The sequence below is a fragment of the Elephas maximus genome, chromosome 9 (assembly GCF_024166365.1).
Source record: "Elephas maximus indicus isolate mEleMax1 chromosome 9, mEleMax1 primary haplotype, whole genome shotgun sequence".
NCBI lineage: Eukaryota > Metazoa > Chordata > Mammalia > Proboscidea > Elephantidae > Elephas > Elephas maximus.
Window position 1 is genome coordinate 72,459,615 of NC_064827.1, and position 23,818 is coordinate 72,483,432.

The window sequence follows — 23,818 nt, forward strand, 5'->3', positions numbered from 1 at the left end:
GCTCTGTTGCAGCTGTCTCTTTACTTGTTACTCTCCCCAGCTCAGATCCCTAAGAGAAGGACAAAAGTCTGTCATGCTCATCATAGTACCCTCAGTGCTCAATACTGGTGTTGACATGTAGTATGTACTCAGTTTGTAAATGATGAAGAAAGGAAGGCAGGGCAAATATGCTAGGCTACTATGCTAGGTTGTTGTGATTAAATGTAAAATAGGAATGATAATAACTGCTTCATAGGGTTGTCACAAGGATCAGTATACAAAGTGCCTATCCAGAGTATTTGGTTTATATTAGGCCTTCAGTATGCTTGTTGTTGTTATTATGATAAGGATGTTAACTGTAAACATAACTGCCATGTATTAAGCATTTACGACGTGGCAGACACTATGCTGGGTACTTGATGGAAGTTAACCGGTGCAGTGGTTCTCACATGTGATATTGGGATTCATGTTGTGTCTTGGCTCTCGAGGTGATTCACCAGTGGTTTGTGATGATAACCCTGAAGATTCTGAAGTTTGTTAATGACTTGTTTTGGATGATTTAGAGATGACGCTGTTTCAGTAGCATCATCACTCACTTGCATTGCTTTCTTTAGTGGGAGAGAAAGGGGTGGAGTTATAGCTAATAGTTGCCTCCTTTCATTTGACCACTTAAGATGTGCTAGGGTCAATGAAAAGCAATTTATGTGCCTCATCTCATTTAATTCTCACATGACCCACACTAAGACAGATGCTGATACAGTCCCCATTATGCAGATGGAAACCCTGAGGCCTGGAGAGAAAGTCAGTTACGCAGCTAGTTAAGTGGCACAGCCAGGATTTGACCCATGCCTACCTAGACTCCCTGGCTTGTGCTTTTACTGGTTCTCCTCAGCTAACGCATAGGAACTGTACTTGACCCTGAGCATGCCCATGGGCACGTTTTAAGAATGCTAAGTTAGTAGATAGAATGATGTTAAATTTCTTGCTAGCAGTTAGTATATAGGATGATTTTATTGAACCTTCTTTTTGTCTTTTATTAGAGTAACCAGGGAGCACAGGGAAATGCTGGTGAAACTGGCCAAACAGAACACCAACAAGGCCAAAGACTCCTTGAGGAAGATTCGTACCAGTGCAATGAATAAACTGAAGAAATCAAAGGGCAAGACCTCAGAGGACACCCTTAGGCTCATAGAGAAACAGGTACTCTTGCCAACAAATGGAGTGTTGGTTTATGTACCTGACTTGGTGGGTTGTCTGTACATGTTTGAGTGAGGAAAATTAAAACAGAATACCCCTGTTTCTTTCATTCACATGATCAGCATGGACTGAGTCCCTGCTCTGGACCTAGCCCTGTGCTGGACCGTGGGAATATGGAGGAGGATAAGATGCTTTTGAACTTTTACTATGTGCCAGGCTCTGTGCTGAACACTTAACATTATTTCATTTATCCTTGTTAGTACAAAGCTGTGAGGTAGGTAATGAGGAAACTGAGGCTCAGAGTAACTTGCTCAAAGTAACATAGCTGGTAAATGGTAGAAGTGAGGCCCAAACACAGGCAGACTGATCTCAGAGCCTATACTCTGTGCTGTCCAGTCTGTCATTGGTTTTCTAGGTACTGACAAGTGAGCACTTAAAAATGTTCTCAGTGTTCCAAGTAGTGGCACTTGATCAAGTCTTAAAGGAAGTACACCTACTCCTCCCTTATTGACTATCTTATTATCTGACATTTCACGTTTACAACAATAGTAAGAAATCTTACTTATCTAACTTTTTTGTGCACTAATGACATACGTCTGGCAGTAACGAACCCTGAGGTGTGAGGTGAGAGTAACTGCAGCGGCATCACTAGGGTTGGTGTCACCCAGTGCGGTAACTCATGGTGTCACCCCTCCCCCCATGGGCCTCCTCCTGTACCAGCCCCATCCTGCTCAGGGGAAGCACCCTAGGCTCTTGGGACTCACCTCCTGGTGGCAAATGCAGGTGCCCAGCTCCTGGTGGCTCATGGCGGCTCCCAGCTCCGGGCAGTGCGGAATGGCGGGTGTGAGCCAGGAGGGCTGGCAACCCATCGGGGAATGGCCTCAGGCTCAGTGCTCCCGTGCAGTCCCAGCCTGGGCCTGCACCTACTACGCTTAGATCCCTCTAGTGCAGCTGACCCAGCCTGCTGGAGAATGGAGGGAGGAGGAGACTAGAGGGAGTAGAAGGAAGGAGGGAGAGGGGTGGAGGAGGAATTGGGAGTGAGGGAAGAGAAGGAGGGGAACAAGAGCAAAAAGGAGGAAGGGACTGGAGCAGACCTGCATAACACCCACCGATTTTTGCATAACGACCTGGTCGTTGGAACCTAACCATGCCAATAAGTGAAGAGTGGGTGTACTGCAGAAAATAGTGAGAGACAGGGCAAAGGTAGAACAGCATGTGCAAAGCCATGCTGATGTAAAAGAACATTGTTCAGTTTGATCATCGTGGCTTGAACCTAGGGTGAAACTACGGAATGGACAGAGAAGACAGAATGGCCAGGTCATAGAAGGTCTTGAATACCAGGTTGAGGAGATTGAACCTTAACATGTCCACAGGTTCCCACATTGGCTGTGCATCTGTATCAGTCACCCACAGTAATGCTGCATAACAAACTACCCAAAAACTCAATGATTTGCAACAGTAAGCACTATGTGGTTCAGCTGGGGTTCGGCTGTTCTAGGCTGGGCTTACTGACTTGGCTCCAGGTCTTAGATCAGGTTCAAGTCTGCTGTACATATCCCTCAATATTCTGGAGTCAGCAAGCTTTCCAGGGCATCTTTTCATGGCAATAGCAGATGCCAAGAGAGTAAGCCCAACCACTCAAGAACATTTTTAAGTGCCTGCTTGTGTCATATCTGTTAACATCCCATTGGCCAAACCAAGTCATATCGTCAAGCCCATTATCACCAGGGCAGGGAAGTATGTGTACAGGGAGGTCTGGGGGAGGGAATGAATATGTATTGAATAATAGATAATCTACCAAAGCATTATGATCACCTGGAGAGCGTATAGAAATATTTGGGCCCTACCTCCCAGAGGTTGATTTACTGAATCCAGGATGGGGCCCAAGAATCTGTATTTTTAAAAAGCTCCCCAGCTGATTCTAATACGGTATCAGCCTTGAAAGATTTTTTCAGAGGATTGGGATATCAGACCTGTGTTTATGAAAGATGACAGTGGGTGGGGGGCAAGACTGGAGGCAGAGAGCCCAGGGAAGCTGCTGCAGAAATCCAACCAGGAAATGATGATCCGAACCTGAGCACTACAGTGGGAATTAAGACAGGAGGATGGATTTACCAGTACTTGTGTATGTGTGTTGTGTGCTGTCAGTCAATTTTCAACTCATAGTGACCCCATTTGACAGAGTAGAACTGCCCCGTAGGGTTTTCTAGGCTGTAATCTTCATGGAAGCAGATCGCCAGGTCTTTCTCTTGAGGAACCACTGGGTGGGTTCGAACCGCCAACATTTTGGTTAGCAACTGAGCGCTTAATCATTGCATCACCAGGGCTCCTACTTAATAGATAGAATTCGTAATGTTTAGCACAATATAAAGGATTTGCCCAAAGCTCTCAGCATTATTTTGGGAAGATTGAACAGGAGCGTGGGCAGGAAGGGGAACGAGAGGGAAAAAATGGGAGGCAAGGAGCAATGTTAAGGGGAACATCTGGAGGAGACCATAGTTGACAAGCTGCTCCCTTTCTCCTAACTGGCACAATCCCCTGGGGGAGAATTTTAGATAGATACCTGGGCCCTGCTCCTGCATTTTGTGATTCAGTAAGTCTGCCTAGGAATGTGTATTTTTTAAAAAGCTCTCCGGGTGATTCCTTAAAAGCAGATATGGAAGGTAATGACCCAGAGGCCTCACAGTTTATACCAGAGTTAGAAAGAGGTTGTTCTGTGCTTGATTCCCAGTGTACTGTGACCTTGGGAAAGTTACTTGACTCCTTAGAGTCTGTTTCTTCTGTAAAAAGGAGTAGGTAATTCCTGCCTGGAAGGGTTGCTCTGGGGATGCTAGAAAGTACCCTTGGAGTGCCTAGCACCTAGATCCTCAAAGCTCTTTTTTTGTCTTCTTTCTGTTTTCCTCTTTCCCTGGATTATCTAAAAAAGGAGGTTGATAGACTAGGCTGACCTTTTCTGAGCCCCACCTGGGCCAGCTCCTTGTTTGCCTCCCAGGGTATTCCATCTCAGTTGACACTTTGCCTTTGCCTTGCTTCCAGATGGTAAGCCTGCAGACTTCCAGGGCCTGCCAGGCACTCTTCACTCAGCAAGGTAGGATGTCTGCTTCAGGGGCTAGAGCCCACCAATCATTGAAAAAGGATAAGCCAGAGGACCCCTGCATAACCTGCATTCATGATAGAACTCTTGAAAAGACCTTGCTAAATGCCTTCACTCCTTAGCACTGGCTTTTCACCATCCTCTTCAAATTAAATTTTTTTTCTTTAGTGCCTCTTACTGTTGATTATTATTATTTTTCAAAATGAAAATAGCTTTATTATTTTTTCCTGATATGAAGCTAATACATGTCTACTGTAAATTTTTTAAAAAATGAAGAAAGTAGTAACCACTTGAAATCTCACCACCCAGAGATAAGCACTGTTAAACTTTTAGTACATAGCCTTCCAGTTATCTCTCTAAGCATCTATTATAAAAGAAAATTATTATATTACATGATATTCTATGGATATCTTTCCAGACAATAATCTTTATTATTTAAAATATTACCGTTTAAATGTTAGTTTTTACTATTATTTTTGATAACTTCATTTACAGTCATACACTTAAGAGTTGGAGTAAGAAAATTTTCAAGAGAGCCTAGTATACACTTGATTTTTGTTTTGTTTTTTTATTTTTCCCCAACAGAAAGGACTGATCCGGTGTAGTGTTTTTATTTACTTGTTTTTTAAAAATAGGTCAGTGACTGACTCATCAGTTTTTAAAAATGTGTTTGTTTGTTCCTGATTATCAAAGTAATGAATGCTCATTGCAGGAAATGTAGAGAGTACAGAAGAATATTCTTTTTAAACGGGGAAAATTCACCACATAATCCCACATCCCAGAAGCAACTGCTCTCAACATTTTGGGGTATTTCTTCTTCCTTTTGTTATTTTTTAACTACATAGTTTTTAACATGGTTCAGGACATACAGTTTATATACAATTTTGTGTTCAGTTTTTCATTTCCTGTTTAGCATTAAAACCATTAGCATTGTCTTGTGTCTTTAAAAACTCTTTGTAAACAGCCATTCCTGATGGCTGCTAAATAGTCCGTTTTGTGGTTATCCCATAAATTGCTTTCATAAGCCCCCTTCTTGGACATTTAGTTTGTTTAAATTTTTTTGTTATTATAAACAAGGTTGCAGCAAATATCTCTGTACATAAATCTTTCTTGAGATGATTTCTGTACGTGGGTGTCCCAAGTGTGGAATTACTGCAGAGAGGAAATGCATATTTTTAAGGTACTTTGTACATACTGCCTAAATCACTTACAGAGTTTCTAGAATATGTATACTTTAAAAAAAATTTGCCTTTCTTAATGAATTTGTGCCTGGAATTTTTAATGTGAGCTTAAAATGTTGCTTATCTTGGAAGTATTGCTTTTACGTCCACGTTCCACAGAAAAGTTTAATTTATTCTTTGTATAAATCCATACAACCTTCCAGAGGATAATATGTCAGTATATACTAAAAGCCATACATTTCTGATACAGTGACTTAGGAATTTATTCAAAAGAAATTGTAAAGCATCTTTTCTACAGGGATTTTTTTGATGTATTCTTTTTAATAATAGAAAACCGGGAACTAAATTTCTAACAGTGGGAAAATTGTTTTATATCTGTTCACTGGAATTTATATATAGAGAGTTAATTAAAATATTTTACAGATATCATAAAATTATTTTTATATTTATATTTTAAAAGGTAGGTTACAAAACAGTATTATAATATGATTCCATTTTTATAAAGAAAATTTATATGTATATAAAAAGATTGGTAGCTTTTGCACATCAAAATATTCACGGTGTCATTCCAGGTGATGGGATTATGACCAATTTTAGTTTTCTTTTTTAAAATTTTCCAAAATTATTTTGGGTTCAGACTTTTTAAAACTTTATTATAAAAAATGTTTCATCTTTGGTGTGTAAGAATGAAAGGATTCAGTTGTGGGTTCCATCCCTGCAGACATGTCAGACCTCCACCCCTCTCACTCCTGGCCCCAAACTGCCCAACCCCCAGCCCAGGGCAGCTTTGCTGAAGAAGGACCAGGGTCTTCCCACTCAAGTTTCCGACATCTGCCAGCCTGCTGTCTCACCTTAACTTTATTTTGCCATAAACGGGTCTGCTGAACACTAAAGCACTTGGCAGAAACCAGTGGTAACTCTGGCCAAGATCCTTTCACTGCCACCCTTCTCTGAGAAACAGAGTGCTCTGAAATGAGAGAAGCAGAGCGCTAGTGGAGCTGAGGGAGGAATGGGCTTTCGGTAAACTAGGCAGGGAGGCTGGGCTGTGTGAGGCAGTTGTATGGGAGCAGCACCCAGTGGCATCATGGCTGTTCTGAGCCAGGCCTCAGGAAGGATGACTTGTACCCAGACCTGCCCCAAGAGTGTACTGTGTGCTCCTGCCATCCCCCTTCTCTGCCCCTGCCTTTCATTTTTCTGGACTTGTAAGGAGCAAATGTGATGATGATGATGATGACAATATGTTGATGGTTATAATTTTTTCTTTTTAAATTTTATTGTGTTTTAGGTGAAAGTTTACAGTGCAAATTAGTATCTCATTCAAAATTTATATACAAATCGTTTTGTTACTTTGGTTGCAATCCCGGTGATGTGTCTGCACTCTTCCCCTTTCCCTTTCCACCCTGGGTTCTCTGTGTCCATGTGTCCAGTTTTCCTGTCTCTTCCTTCCTTCTCGTCTTTGCTTTTGGGCAGGTATTGCCTATTTGGTCTTGTATACTTGATTGAACTAAGAAGCGCATTCCTCAAGTGTGTCACTGTTTGTTTTATACACACACACACACACACACAAAAAAGCCATAGCGACCTATAGGACAGAGTAGAACTGCCCCATAGAGTTTCCAAGGAGCGCCTGGCGGATTTGAACTGCCAACCCTTTGGTTAGCAGCTGTAGTACTTAACTACTGTGCCACCAGGGCTTCCGTTTGTTTTATAGGCCTGTCTGATTTGGCTGAAAGGTGGACTTCGGGAGTGGCTTCAGTTCTGAGTTAGCAGGGTTTCTTCAGTGTCTGTCAGACCAGTAAGACTGGTCTTTTTTTGTGAATTTGAAATTTTGTTCTACATTTTACTCCTGCTCTGTCGGGGACCCTCTGTTGTGATCCCTGTTGGAGCGATAAGTAGTAGTAGCCAGGCACCATCTAATTCTTCTGGGCTCAGGCTGGTGGAGGCCGAGGTTCTTGTGATCCATCAGTCCTTTGCACTAGTAATTTCCTTGTGTCTTTGGTTTTCTCCATTCTTCTTTGCTCTGGACATGATGGAACCAGTAGATGTAGTTTAGATGGCTCCTTGTCTTAAAAGCTTAAGACCTCAGACACTACTCACCAAAATAGGATGTAGAACACTTTCTTTGTGAACTGCGTTATCCCAGTTGACCTAGATGTGTGCTGAGACCATGGTTCTCAGCCCTTAGCCCCAGTAATTTGGTCCCTCAAGGTGTTTGGATGTGTCTAGAAGCTTCTCTGACTTTCCCTTGGTCAAGTTGTGCTGACTTCCTCGATATTGTGTATTGTCTTTCCTTCATCAAAGTTAACACTTGTCTACTATCTAGTTAGTGATTTCCTCTCCCTACCCCTCCCCTCCCTTGTAGCCATCAAAAATAGTTTTTTCCTGTGTATAAACATTTTCTTGGGTTTTATATAATAGTGGTCTCATACAACGTGTGTCCTTTCGTGATTGACTTTCACTCAGCATAATGCCCTCCAAATTCTTCCTTATTGTGAGATGTTTCACAGATTCATCATTGTTACTTACTGTGTGTATGTACCATAATTTGTCCATTTATCTGTTGATGGGAACTTAGGTTGTTTCCATCTTTTGCTATTGTGAATAATGCTGCAGTGAACATGGGTGTGCATATGTCTGTTGTGTGATGGCTCTTCTTGAGGATATTCCTAGGAATAAGATTGCTGGATCATATGGTATTTCTACTTCTAGCTTTTTAAGGAGGTGCTGTATCGTTTTCCATAGTGGTTATACCATTTTACATTCCCACTAGCAGTGCATGAGAGTTCTAATTTCCCTACAACCTCTCTAACATTTGTTATTTTCTGTGTTTTTGATTGGTGCCAGTAATGTCAGAGTGAGATGGTATCTCATTATAGTTTGATTTGCATTTTTCTAATGGCAACTGATTGTGAGCATTTCCTCTTGTGTCTGTTAGCTGCCTGAATGCCTTCTTTGGTGAAGTGTCTGTTCGTATCTTTTGTCCAATTTTAAATTGGATTATTTGCCTTTTTGTTATTGGGGTGTTGAAGTATTCTAAAGATTTTAGAGATTAGACCCTTGTTGAACATGCTGTAGCCAAAAACTTTTTCTCAGTGCGTAGGTTCTCTTTTTTACTCTTTTGATGAGCATAGTGTTTAATTTTGAGGAGCTCCCAGTTACCCAGTTTATTTTCTGGTGTTTGTGCATCATTAGTTATGGTTTGTATTGTATTTATGGCAGGCATTAGGGCTCTTAGCATTGTCCCTATTTTTTCTTCCATGATCTTTATTGTTTTAGGTTTTATTATAAGTTATAATCTTTATGAGGCAGCATATGATAATGGTATGTGCTCTTGCTTTGGAGTCAGACAGACCTGGATTCACTTCTCAGCTGTTAGAGTCGGCAGATTGCTTCACCTTTCTGGCCCTCTGTTTCTTCATCCATAAAGTGGGAGCAGTAGTGCCTGTCTCACAGGATTGATACAAGGATCAAATGATACAACATACTTAAAAATGGCCAGATGGTTGCTGGTCCTCAGTAATTGTTTACTCTGTCTGTCCATCTCACTCTTCTCCCAACCTTGTGACTGAGTATGAGGCTGGGATTGGCTGCTTTAGCCACCCTAACACAGCCTGCTTAGAATGAGGAAGTTCTAGGCCAGGAGCTGCGGACCCCCCAAGAGAGTAGGTGCACCCTCCTGGCAGTCAGGAGCGGGTTAGTTCTTCACCCAGCCATGCCACTGACTTCTTCGTGATCTTGGGGGAGATTTGTTAACCATCAATGCCTTGGATTACTCCTCTGTAAATGGGGATAAAACTGTCCCACTTGCCTTATAAAGGTTATATGAGGTTGTTGTGTTTAAACGAAGTAACAGAGGACAAAACACTTTTGCACAGTATGAAATACTATGCAACTGCCATGCAAAATAATTAATATTTATAATATATTAAAAAGGAATAATACTAGTATCTCATATGTTGTGAGGATTATGCAAGACAATGCATATAAAGTTTAGCCTAGTGTCTGGCAGGTTCTAAGTGCTCGGTAAGTGGGAGCTCTTGTTGCTGTTAATCACCATTTTAAGAAGTCTGATAAAGATGGAAAAGAAAGTTAGTAAATATTTTCATTGATTGATTAATTTCAAAAGAAGTCAGGAAGTGATAGTAAAATTCAGGGCAACACAAACAACATTTGCATAGCAAATGACCAGTTTAAACAAGTGCTTGCATATTCATGATTTTGCTTAACCCTCACAACTACTCCCTGAGGAAGGGACTAGCATCTCCGCTGGATAGATGAGGAAACTGAGACTGAAGTGTTACCCTAGTGAGAATCCAGCCCAGCAACGCTGCTATCAAATTGTTACCCTAGGTCCCCCCTCCCCAGTTTCCATCCCTGTCTCCAAACTGCCCTCTAACCCGTTTTATCCAGAGGAGGCTTGCAGCCCTCGTTCTTGGCAGGTCCAGGCTGTCAGCCCACAGGTACTGGAGTGCTGTGGGCACCATGCCCAACACAAGGCAGCCGCAGAGGCAGAAGCATATCAAGGGTTTGTGCAGCTGAGTGAGAAGGGCCTAGAGAGCCGTTCGGAGCTCAGCCGCTTTTCCAGAGTGCCTTCATCAGCCCTGCATCTCTGCTTTCCCAGCTAAAACAAGTGCAACTTTTGCTTTGGGGAGAGCCTGACTGTTGCCTGGGAGCAATTGCTCCGAGTCCTTTTTCGTTTCTGCCCCTTCCAGTGCATTTTCACTTCCCAGTTCCTCGCCAAGGCCTGTGGTCTGCAAATAAAGATTTCAAACAGCCCCCGTGCTGCTGAGCATACAGATCCTGGGCACCATGCTGCCCCTTTCACAGCTTCCTGTCTCAGGCTTCTTGCCTTCCATTTAGACATGGGAGGGAGGCTGTAGCAGTTACTAAACTGTATTGTGTTTTGTTTCTTAGAGGGAATACATGTTTATTGCAGAAAAATTGGAAAATACAGAAAAAAACTTGAATAATTATCCATTTTGTAAATATTTCTGAGCACTTGCTATATACTAGGTCTTATGCTGGGTGTGACAGATACAGACATGAGCAATATATTACCTGTATTCCCATCACCGGAAGATAACCACTATTAATGTTTTGGCAAGTTTATTTCTAGTTTTTTAAAATATGCATGTATTTTTTTATGTATTTGAGATCATTTCTACTATAATTTTGTGTCCTGCTTTTTGTTTAATTTGCATGGTAACATGATCATTTTTAAAATGATGTTATAAATAATATCTTGAAACATTAACATTATTAAAAAATAGTTTTTTCTTGCTTAAAAAAGCAGTCTATGCTTGTTATAAAACTTTCAAACAATTCAGAAGTTTACAATGAGCTGTTCACATATTTATATCCCCAGCCCCAGGAAATAGCCAATCTTAAACCATTTTTAATGGCTGTATATATTCAGGAAACCCTGGTGGTGTAGTGGTTAAGTGCTATGGCTCTTAACCAAGAGGTCGGCAGTTTGAATCCACCTGGTGCTCCCTGGAAACTCTACAGGGCAGTTCTTCTCTGTCCTATAGGGTCGCTATGAGTTGGAATTGACTCGATGGCAGTGGGTTTTTTGGGGTTTGAGTATATATTCAACTACTTCCCCATTGTATAATTTTAGATTTTGTGATTTTTTATTACTATAAATAATGCTGGGATAAATACCTTTGCATATAGAACTTAAGAAAAGTTTTTCAGATCTTGTTTAAAGTGGTAATTTCCCAGTTGAGAGATTTTGGAGTTAAATGGTCTGATCTCTTACATCAGTTTGAATTCCTATCAATGATATATGAGCTTATCCATTTCACCATAGCTTGCTAGCGTGGAATATTGTAATTAAAAACCACAACATCAAATTTTGTTAACTGTGAGAGTTGAATTGTATCTTGTTTTAATTTGCATTTCTTCAATGTTTATTGGATTTTCCATGTTTGTTATCCAGATGTATTTCATCTTTTTTCAAGACCTTTTTTCTTTTTTCGCTTAACTATTGGGATCTTAATATTTTTTCTCATCTGTTGGTATGAGGGCTTTATATAACAGTGTCTGAGGTGTGGGAAATTCCAGGAACTCATTAAGGGAAAGATAAGGCTGGCTTCTCTGTATTGTATAATAATAGTTACGAATTTTGGGCTGTGGAGTTAAACTATCCAAGTTTAAATTTTGTCATTGCTACTTTCTAGCTGTGTGTCCTTGAACACATGATCTGACTGCCTCAGTTTTATCATCTGCAAGATGGGGATAATAGTATATATTAAGTGATTGTTGTTAGCAATCAATAAGAGTGTGTATATAAAGTTTTTTGTAAAATGCCTAACTAGGACTTGATTATCGTATTTTTATGCAAATAATGCACACATTATACATTTTTGCCAAGTGCATAACCTCCCTCCTTTGCTATTTTTGTAATCAAACTATGCCGCGTGTTATATGTGTGGGTGCGTTATTTACATGGGCACGTATTTGCAAAAAAATATGGTAATATGAGCTTTTGTCACCATTAGTATTTCCTAGATAACCTGTTCACAGTTCTGGAATATTTGTCCCCCCACCCTTTTCCACTCCCAGTTATTAGACTGTCTCATTTTCTGTTTCTGCAGATCAGCCAAATGGCCGATGACACAGTTGCAGAGCTGGACAGGCATCTGGCAGTGAAGACCAAAGAACTCCTTGGATGAAAGTCCACAGGGGCCAGCAACACTCGAAAGCCCAGTTTCTGGTGGATCCCATGGGTAGCAAATTGGGACCTCTCTACCCATCTATACTGAAGCTGGCACCCACTCAGTTGTTGGTCCTTGTGAAGCCCAGCCTTCCAGTGGGACACCCAGACTTGCTCACTCTCCTCCTCCTAACCCCTGTCCATCCATTCTGCTCTGGGCCTGCTGTCATGGGTGACCCTCAGAGAATACTTGCTGCTGGCAGAGGCTGTTTACTTGGGGCATTTGCCTAGTCACCAAGGGACTAGGACTGTTGACAGGATTCACACCTCCTGCTCCTTGTCTCAGAAGCCTCCTTTTCAAACAGGCAGTCAGGTCCTGTCTCCAAATAGAACTCTGCTTGTGCTAATGTGGGCCTTGATCTGTGACTGGGCACCTTTGCTAGAAGCCCAGTTTCACTGAACAATAAACTCTGAAATTGAAAAGAATAAAAGCCACAAAGGAAAGGATAGAGTTGGGGTGGATTGATTATCTCTAAGGATTTGTATATAAAGCAGCCACGACAGTACTTTTCTTTGTCTCTTGGTCATCTTCACACTTGCTGTTTTCTTTGCCTGGAACATCCTTCCATTCCTTGTCACCTGGCCAGTCCTGTTTATCCTTTAGTTCTCAGCCTGGATATCACTACCCCCTAGGAAGTCTTCCTTCTCCTGCTAACGGGGAGCCCTGTTTTCGGCTCTCATAGTACCATGTACTGCTTTTATCTGAACACTAATGGTCCTTTTTGCCCATTTGTCTGTGTATCCTCAGAACTTGGCATAGTGCCTGGAACATAGGCGCTCAGATATTTTTATTGTGATTGAATAGCACGTAGTAGGTACTTAACAAATGCTGGCCTCTTTTCCTTTCTGTCATTTTCCACTCTTGCCCTTGTCCTCAATATTTACTTAGAGTGAAATGCTTTCTCCTCAGGGCCTGCCTGTTGTTGACAGACAGGTCGCTTGCTGTGGCTTATCTTTAGGTACTGGGTTAAGTAGTTTTTTTTTTCCCCTCCCAATATTTTCTCATTCATTTATTCATAATATAGCCACCATTAGCCAGAGATAATTCTAGGCATTATTTTTAATCTTTACCGTAAACTCAAAAGACATGTATTATCTCCATTTTACAAATAAGAAAACTGAAATTTGTCAGTATTAGGTAACTTGCCCAAAGTATCAAAACCTAGTAAGTGGTAGAAGGTTTCATTATCTGTAGTCCATTAAATAACTGTACAAAGTAAGAATTGTCAGGCTAATTTTACAGAGAAGGAAGAGCTCAGAGAGGTGAAGTTTCTTGTCCAAGATGACACAGCTAACAAGCGGCAGAGCTGGGATTCAAATTAAGGCCTGTTTCTAAAGTGTGTCTTCTACCACTGCATCCTACCGCCTTCCTAAATGTTTAGTGAGCACCAGCCGTATCACGTACTGTGCTACATGTTGGAAGTACAAAAACAGGCAAGATATGATCCCTGGCTTGGGTGCACTGGACTGAGTTGCCCTTATAATGCCTTGGGTAGAAAGACAGGAAGTGCAGTCTGGTTCTGCCAGGTGTCTGCATTCAAAATGGAACCCACTTTGGCAACAGCAGGACCTGGCTGAGTTCCTTTTGAAGTAGAATCCAGCTCTTCTTTGCTGTTTTACTCCTCCCAGACTGTCCCACGCTAGAGGTAGTAAGGGCTGCACTTCTTTCACTGCTCATACTGGTGGAGCAAGGTACCAAACAGCCAGTGGGGATTCAAGATCAAAATAATCTCCTGCCCCAGTTACCTGTCCTCAGTCAAACCCCACTCACCAGCCCCGAGTGGCCATCACACACCCAAAAGTCATAGCTGTGGGAAGGATAGGGATAGAGATAGCAACCATGGAGCCGTTTTTGGGTAAAGCCACATGGCAGGGACTTTGCAACAGTTTTTGTGAGTGGTCGAAATCCCCCACTCACTGCAAATGTTCTCAAAGATGCAGGATTTTTTAATAAACAGAGGAAATGATAAATTATGTTGTAACTCCACTCCAAAGGCATTTGGTTCTTAACAGCCAAATCCTCTGTAGTCTTTAAATAAACAAAAACTTATTTGGTGAACAGGCGGGGGGAAAATGAAAGATTTTCTGTACTTGGGTTCCACATGTCAACAATTTCTCTCCTGTGTGTATGTTGGCCAAAGCCGAATATCATGATAAATGAATAAAGGAAAACCTGGAGCCCAGGGCAGTCAGACAGCTCAGCAAATGGCTTTCAGCTGATTGCTGTATTTCAGCTGACATTTATCAAAGAGTTTCTCTGTTCCTCTGTTTCAGGCTGCAGTGGTGGCACAGACCAGAATAAGACTACCTGTTTGGATGTGCTGAGTAATGAGTAATGCTGGAGCAATTCATTCTCCTCCTCTGCATCCCTCAATCTCTCTCTCTGTCTTTCAAAAAAGAAAAGCTGGGTATGGAAATTCTCACACTTGCCAGAAGAATTAGCCACCTCCTCTATTCAGTTCAACAGCTTTCAAAGTCCCATGAAAAATTCAGTCCAAAGAAGATTCAGGAACTTTTTTTTTCTTGTGTGTCCGTGTGTGTTGGAAATGATAAAAGAAACTGAGATGTAAAAAGCTAAAAAAAACTTCTCACAAGTGCCCAGTCTTACTCTTCTTTTACAACTAGGTGTGTGTCCTTCCAGACCTTTGTCTATATGTGTGTAATTAAAGGAAAGGGGACTATTCTGTTCATATTCTAAAGCTTGCTTTTTTTAATCCAACAACACATCATGGCCACCTATCCATGTGTGTGCATGTAGATACAATTCAATGTCATTAAATATAGTATTTATTCCATAATATGAATCTATCATAACTATTACCCCTGTGGTATTTTCTTAAAAAAAAAAAATGCATTGGATGTTGTTTTTATTTGAAGATAGATTTCTTTGTTGTTGTTGGAAAAAGAACCCCTATTCTAAGTATATTTGGTAAATCCTGCTCCTCCCTCAGACCCAGATGAATATTTATTGAATGCCTCATGTGGACCACGTACAATGCTAGGCCTTTTACGTACGTTAGGAGTCCCCCAAGTGGCGCAAACGGTTAATATGCTCAGCGCTAACCAAAAGGTTAGAGGTTCAAACCCACCCAGAAGCATCTTGAAAGAAAAGTCTGGTGATTTGCTTTTGAAAACTTAGCCATTGAAATCATATGGAGAAGATAAACCAGATAATTGGGAGCTCCTAAAAACTAAACACACTCCTCAAAAGCCTTCACCAAAAGAGTAAAAAGAGAACCTACAGGCTGGGAAAAAATTTTTTGGCTACAACATATCCGACAAGGTCTAATCTCTAAAATCTATAGGATACTTCAAGACCTCAATAACAAAAAGACAAATGATCCAATTTAAAATTGGTCAAAGAATATGAAAAAACACTTCACCAGAGAAGACATTTAGGCAGCTAACAGACACATGAGGAAATGCTCACAATCAGCCGTTAGAGAAGTGCAAATCAAAACTATAATGAGATACCATCTAACCCGTATATTACTGGCACTAATTAAAAAAAAAAAAATGTTGGAGAGGTTGCCCGGAGACTGGCGTTCTTAAGCACTACTGGCGGGAATGCAAAATGGTACAACCACTATGGAAAACGATATGGCACCTCCTTAAAAAGCTAGAAATAGAAATACCATACTATCCAGCAACCCTCCTAGGAATAAGAGAAATAAGAGCCATCACATGAATAAATGTTCATATCCATATTCATCGCAGTGTTATTCACAATAGCAAAAAGATGGAAACAAGTATTCATCAAGAATGGATAAATTATGGCACATACAATGGAATACTATGCAACAATAAAGACCAGTGATGAATATGTGAAACATCTCCCAACATGGATGAATCTGGAGGGCGTTACGCTGAGTGAAATAAGTCAATCTCAAAAGGAAAATACTGTATGAGACAATGATTTTAAAAACCCAAGAAAAGGCTTACACACAAAAAAAATCTTTGAAGGTTAGCGAGAGGAGAGGGGAGACCTGGAGGAGGGGAAATCACTAGATAGTAGACAAGTGTTAACTTTGGTGAAGGGAAAGACAGAGTAGGGGAAGTCAGCACAACTTGACCAAGGCAAAGTCATGGAAGCTTCCTAGACGCATGCAAATACCTCGAGGGATCGAGTTACTGGGGCTGAGGGCTGGTGACCATGATCTTGGGGGACATCTGGGTCAACTGGCATAACAATAGTTATTAAGAAAATGTTCTTCATCCTACTTTGGTGAGTAGTGTCTGGGGTCTTAAAAGTTTGTGAGCAGCCATCTAAGTACATCTATTGATCCCATCACATTTGGAGCAAAGGAAAATGAAGAAAACCAAAGACACAAGGAAAGTATTAGTCCAAAGGACTAATAGACCACATGAACCACACCCCCCACCAGCCTGAGCCCAGAACTAAATGGTACCTGGCTACCACCACTAACTGCTCTGACAGGGATCACAATAGTGTGTCCTAGACAGAGCAGGAGAAAAATGTAGAACAAAATTCAATCTCACACACAAAAAGACCAGACTTAACTAGTCTGACACTGGAGGAACCCGCAAGACTGTGGCCTCTGGATAATCAGAACTGAGGCCACTCCCGAAGTCCACCTTTCAGCCAAAGATTAAACCCAGTGCCATTGAGTCGATTCCGACTCATAACAACCCTATAGCCAAAGATGAGACAGGCCTATAAAACAATAACACACTTGAGGAGCATGTTTCTTAGCTCAATCAAGTATATGAGACCAAATGGGCAACACCTGCCCAAAAGCAGAGATGAGAAGGCAGGAAGGGACCGGAAAAAAACCGGATGAATGGACATGGAGAACCTGGGGTGGTAGGGAAAAGGGGGAGAGTGCTGATACATCACAGGAATTGCAACCAATGTTATAAAACAATTTCTGTGTAAATTTTTGAATGAGAAACTAACTTGTGCTATAAACTTACGCCTAAAGTGCAATAAAATTAAAAACAAAAAAAATCACATGGAGCACATTTCTCTGAGGCATGGGGTCACCACGTATCACAATCAGCTCTAACTGGTAACTGGTTACATACGTTACTGTGTTTAAACTTCCCCACAGTTTCATTTGGTATAAACAAAACCCATTGCTGTTGAGTCAGTTCCGACTCAGTGACCATATAGAACAGAGTAGAACTGCCCCATAGGGTTTCCAAGGAGCGGCTGGTAGATTGGAACCTCCTAACTTTTGGTTAGCAGCCGATCTCTTAACCACTGCACCACCAGGGCTCCTTAGTTGGTGTAGGTATTATATATGAGAAAAAAGGTTCAAGAAGGGTATTTAACTTGCCAGAATGAAATCTCAAACCCAGGTGTATCTAAAGTGGGCTGTGCTTCGATTCAGTCTCATTGAGCACTTACTCAAAATAAACCAGGTATTGTCCTGGACCCCGAAGGTAATACAAGAGAAGCAGAAATCTTATGTTCATAAAACAATCAGGAAGCTATGTTAATAAAGGAAGGCTTGTAAAACATGCTGCCCACTCACTGAAGAAATGGCAGCTCTAACAGAGACAGCAAAGTTACATATTTATACCTCACCTGTCTGACAGACTTTCCTCTTCAGAATGTGACAGAGATCCAGGAAGTAAGCACCAATTACCAAGCTGTGAACAATAATAACAGCAATAACAATAATAGTATTGACAGCATCAGTAACTAGTATTTGCTTGGTGGCTTTTAGTTTTCAAAGAGCTTCTCCATCCATTGTCTCATTGAAACCACTGAGTGAAGTTTTACAGTTACAAAGTCCATGCAAAAAGCCTCACTATGATGATCATAAAAGCTCTTCATGTCTTCAAAAGCCATTGATTCTTTTTGCCCTTACATATGGTCACTTTTCATGATGTGCAGTTGAAGATATATTCTCTATTTTGGGGGTACAAATTTTGATATGCATAAGAAAACGTATCTTACAGATTATGTTGTTTAGGTTTTCTATATCTTTCATAATTTTTTGACCCTTTGATGAATCTTGGACAGAAAATAGTATGTTTCCGTCTCCTTCTTGTGTCTCTTGTGATTTCTGCTTTAGAGAGGGGCTGCTGTGTGGTCTGATGCATAGATATCCAAACTCGTATCTTCATCTTATTCCGTGCTTTGAGTCTGAATTCTGTCTTGTCATATATCAAGATCACAGTCTTTTTGTTTGCATTTTCTTTGTTTATCTTTCCCCATTCCTGTATTTTTAGCCATTCAGGATCACTATGTTTTAGGCACATTTTTTAGAGTTGTTTTATTCTATAAAGCATTCTGAAACTCTTTTTAATAGGTGACTTAAACTCATTTGCTTTTATCGATACCACTGATGTGTTTAGTAGAACCTATTTATTCATTCTTTACCTGAAATATTAATACTAAGTGTGATTTGGTGTCTAAACCTTCAGCAGACTAGGAACTAGAGATTAGATTGATGAGAAGGGTTGCTTCTGCACAGAGGACGTTCAGTGTTTGTTAAATGAATAAGTGAAATACACCTTTATCATGTCACTCTTCTCCAAAACCTTCAATGGCTCCACATTGCCTTCTGAATTATGTACAAACTCTTCACTCCGACATTCAGTAACTTGGGCAGTCTGAGCCCGGTGTATCTCTTGAGCTTTATCCACTCATCTCTCATAACTGCCCTGATACAAAAAGTGCTTCAGTTAAATGGAATTTGTTAGCTTTTCTGAAATTTTGTGCTGCTTTCTTCCACTTCCGTCCATTTTCTTAGACTGTTTTCTTTGCCTGGTATTGTGCTCCCTTAAATCCCTACCCTACCCAACGGGAAAAATTTATCTAGCCTTCAAAACTCCTTAATTCCACCTCCTTCTTTGCGGGAACTCATTCATGTATGTATCTGATGTTTCTTCTGATATCTAGATCTGCATATGCCTATTAGGAGTACTGGTAGTGCAACAGTTAAGCATTCAGCTGCTAACCTAAAGGTTGGCTGTTCGAACCCACCCAGCAGCTGTGTGGGAGAAAGACCTGGTGATCTGCTCGCGTAAAGATTACAGCCCAGAAAACCCTACGGGGCAGTTCTATTCAGTTACATGGGGTTGCTGTGAGTCAAAAATCGACTCGACAGCACCCAACAACAAGAAGTACCTATTGGGCAGCTTCACTTGGCTGTGCCACAAGCACCTCAAGCTCAGCCAGCACCACCTGGAGAGCACATTTCACCCCAGACTTGCTTGCCCTCCTGCATTTCCTCTCTCAGGCAATGGCATTCCCGTCCACCAGGATGCCAAACCAGGACATTGGGAGCCACATTTGCCTTCCTCTCTCTCACCCCCTTGTCCAATAAGTCACCAAGTCCTGTCAGTTCTACGTTCAAAGTGCCTCTCCTTTCTGGGTACACCCTTGAGTGGTTTTTACCAGGGAATACACATGGCAGATGTTCCAGGCCGGCCTCACCCAAGTCTCTGAGCACTGGGCCTCACTTCAGCGGGTGAGTTGAGCTGCTGTTCCCATGGGGTAGAACACGACTCATACACTAGATTAATGTGGGTAAGTTGCTTGAAAGAAAGTTCCCTGCTCTTTTAATCTTTGTATCCCCTGACTAGTATAGTGCTTGGTGCAAAGCAGGTGTTGAGGTAATGTTTGCCCAATTGTAAGGGTCCTGCTGGGCTGTGAATACAAATGAAATCACATTTACATCAGTAACCCAAAGTTTCCCTAATTACTCTGACCTGCTTGCTCAGGACCTTCCGCCTCATCTACTAAATCTACCTCGAGGATTCCTGGACATCTCCTAAGGGCTGCTTCACATGGTGTCCACATCCACTGGCATCGCCATACTCCTTCTCCAGCCCAGGCTCCACCTCGCTGGCATCTGTGGCTATGAATTCCACTTGAGGGAGTTTTTCTTTGCTTCTACTGGGAATGCCAGCATTTAAGAGTATTAGGACCTGAGCGTGATGAGTGGGTTCCCTGAAGAGGCAAGGAAAGGTCTCTTCCTAATTCCATGCCACCTTTGGCCTCCTGAGCTCCAAAGCAGCCTTGCTGGGTCCCCGAGACCCTGAAGTCCTCCCAGCATAGCAACTCCTCCATAATCTGACTACTGCCCCTGACGCTGGGGTTCCATCTGGCCCCTGGGGCAGGCATCCCTTCTACTCTGCTCCTTCGCAGGCTCCTGCCTCAACCACAATATTTTCTTCTTCTAAAATGGTCCTACAAATCCCCTGTTTGATGATGATAATAATACCAAAACCAAACCTATTGTCATCGAGTCAATTCTGACTCATAGTGACCCTATAGGATAGAGTAGAATTGTCCCATAGGGTTTCCAAGGAACAGCTGGTGGATTTGAACTGCTGACCTTTTGGTGAGCAGCCAAACTCTTAAATACTGCACCACTAGGGCTCCGATGATAATAAAAACCAAACCCTTTGCTTTTGAGTTGATTCCGACTCACAGTGACTAACAATTACTGGACTTTTAGTACGTGATACCCCTTGCTGTTGAGTCAATTCTAACTCATAGTGACCCTGAGGACAGAGTTGAACTGCCCCATAGACTTTTCAAGACTATAGTCTTTATGGAAGAAGATTGCCAGGTCTTTTTCCTGTGGAGCCACTGGGTGGGTTTGAACTGCCAACCTTTCGTTCGGTTAGCAGCTGAATGCTTAACAACTGCATCACCAGGGCTCCTTTTGTTACCCAGGCATGGAAAGTGAGAACTGTACCACTGAACCACCACTGCCCCCTAGGCAGCTCCAAGCCAAAACAAAACTAGTTGCCATGGAGTCCGTTGGATTCATGGCAACCCCATGTGTTGTAGAGTAGAGCTGTGATTCATAGAGTTTTCAAGGCTGTGACCGTTTGGAATCAGATCGCCAGGGCTTTTTCCCAAGGTGCCTCTGGCTGGATTTGAACTGGCAACCTTTTGATTAGTAGTTGAGTGCTTAAATGTGCCATCCAGGGATTCCTAGGCAACTCTTGTTGTTTGCCATTGAGTCGATTTTTGACTCATAGTGACCTCATGTGACAGAGCAGAACTGCCCCATAGGGTTTTCTAGGCTGTAATCTTTATGGGAGCAGATCACCAGGTGTTTCTCCTGCTGACCCACTGAGTGGGTTGGAACTGCCAACCTTTAGCTTAGCAGCCAAGCACTTAACCATTGTGCCACCAGCTCTCCTTAGCCAACTCTGGAAGGTAGTTATTATTTTACTTACTTTACAGATGAAGAAACTGAAACACAGAGAGGGGTTAAGTTACTTGTACAAAGACACAAAGGACCAGAGGAAGAATTCAAACCCCATGGCTCTGGTTTCTTACCCTTAGCCTAGGCAGCCCTAATAAATTATTAAACTAAGAGGCCAGTGAGACTGGGAAGGGCCCTGTGAAGTGCTGAAGTTGCTAGCAAGAGGTTCTTGGTCCTGTCCCAGTTTTGCCCTTTCTACCCTCAATTCAGGTAAATGTCACTACATTTCCCCATGGATACCACGAGGGGCTGGACAAGATCAGTGATTTCCAACTGGTCCAGACTACTCGTGCTAGTCCCTGACAAAATTTTCACCCATTTGGGACAAAATAAGTAAAATAAGGGCAATGTAGCAAATGTTTTCATTAAATTTATTTAACTTAAAGGACTGCCTTATATTTTTAGATCTCCCTCTTCCTACTTTTGCTTTGATGTTAAATTTTTTTCTATTAGAAAATGATAAGAAGTTGGTGACTTAAAAAAAATTCTCACTTAGGAAAATAAAAAAGTTGCGATCACCTTTTGGTCTCCTCCATTTTTTAACTTTACAGGTGCATAAATCGTAAAGTCTGAGAGCCATGGGACCTCACGCCTACTCCTAGCTGACATCTCCGAGGCTGTCATCCGAGAGGAGCTGAAGCTGTAACCAGGGAGAGAGGCAACCAGGGAAGAAGGCGGTTTGACCTGTGTGGGCTTCGGGGACCCAGTGGGTGAGTGAGCGGTGGCAGTGAGGCAAGGGTTGGAAACAGCACAATAGTTAATCAGGAGGGTTCAGAGACCCACCAGGGAGGAGGGGCAGATGGGGAGAGGTGAGTCAGAGAGAGGAGAAGGGAGACAGAAAGAGATAAACAGAGGAGTAGACAGAGAAACACACACAGGGACAGAGGGAGGGAGAGGCAAAGAGACAGAGTCAGAGAGAGACAAAGAGACACAGAGATATACACAGGGACATAAAAAGAGCGGAAGAGACAAAGGCAAAGACACACACACGTACGCACACACTTGTGTACAGGCGTGCACAGAGGCACAAGCACAGAGATCAGCAGATAGAGACAGACAGACAGACAAGGAGATACCCAGAAAGAAATGTGGAGAGAGATGCTCACAGGGACACGGAGAAGAGAAATAGAGGTGACCGCGAGGCGGTAACAGAGACAGAACACCAAGAGAGACACCTAGGAGGACGGCCTCTGAGATAGACCCAGAAGGAGAGCCCCTGAGATAGAGACACGGACGGAGACAGAGAAATACACACAAAAGGACAACCCAGAAATCCAGGGAGAGAAGCATACAAGAGAGACAGTTAAAAAAAAAAAAAGGAAAAATGCAAAGAGACACACGTATGGGGGGAGCCTGAGTGAGGCTGGCAGAGATATGGGGGTGGGCGGGGCGGGGGGCGCCAGGCCTGTGGTTTTGCAGGGCCGGGTTCTGTGCGCAGGGTGTGGGTGGAGGAAGCGGCAGCACCAGCACGGGCAGGCTGCAGGGACTAGATAAGGACGCTTGCCAAAGGAAAGCAGGGGAAGGAAAGACGTTTACAAACCTCCCCCCTCCGCCGGGGGGAGAAAGCCAGGGAGGCTGCCCCAGGCCCGGAGAACAATGGGTTCTTGACTTCAGTGGGACATTAATGAAACAATTAATGGAAAGAGTAACAGAGGCCTCCCCAGGGAGGACCTGAAGAGTGGATAAGTGGAATTATTGCGGAGGGCGTGTGGGTGGTTGGAAGGGGGGCCCTTCCCCACAATTGCAGCGCCCAGTGCACTAACTGCAGATTCCTCGCCAGGCCTCCCCACCCCACTCCCCACACATCCCTGTGCTCTCACTAGCCTCCCCCCCATGTGTCCCCTGCTTTCCTACCTCCATTAATACTGTCCTTATGGTTTGCTCCATTCATGGAAGCCCTAACTGTTCCGGGCGTAAATACGTGTGATGCGTTTGTACGAGGCAATGGTAAGCTAGGGCCTTACGTTTCGACAAGAATAGGACCCCCTCCCCTGAAACATAATGGGGAGGGGGAAAAGCAAGCAGAGTCTTATCTGTAGTATGATGCCATTTATATAAGTTAGAATGACACAAACACAAGACAATTCTTTTATTATTATTATCCCTGACTCTATTTTGGACTATAAAAGCATAAAATAGAGGGCGGAGGGACACTTAATAAATTCATAATGGTGACTGCCATTGGGGATTGGGGGAGGGAGACTTAAAGATACCCTAAAATTGTCACATATATATACACCTCTTTTAGTTTCTTTTTTTAAAAATTTTGTTGTTGATGAAAATACACAGCAAAACATACACCAAAGTCAACTGTTTCTACATGTACAATTCAGTGGTATTGATTCTAGTCTTCGAGTTGTGCAGCCATTCTCACCCTCCTTTTCTGTGTTGTTCATCCCCCATTAACATTAACTCACTGCCCCCGAAGCTTCCTCTCTAATCTTTCCGG

General features: G+C 42.3%; 1 protein-coding gene across 5 annotated transcripts in view; it reads left to right on the plus strand.

Moving 5' to 3' along the window:
* Positions 1-23,818, plus strand: part of MRRF (mitochondrial ribosome recycling factor) — a 103,987-nt gene that overhangs the window by 54,264 nt on the left and 25,905 nt on the right. For 3 of the 5 annotated variants that reach the window (XR_007518795.1, XR_007518796.1, XR_007518797.1), the window contains exons 6-8: positions 1,020-1,179; positions 12,051-19,614; positions 21,921-22,079. Coding sequence is in view for 1 of the 5 variants with exons in the window: in XM_049897256.1 (XP_049753213.1) it covers positions 1,020-1,179; positions 12,051-12,128 (238 nt within the window). In the remaining 4 variants the exon portion in view is untranslated. Of the gene's footprint in view, positions 1-1,019; positions 1,180-12,050; positions 21,798-21,920; positions 22,080-23,818 lie in introns of those variants that run through there. The other 2 variants (XR_007518798.1, XM_049897256.1) reach the window with 2 other exon arrangements.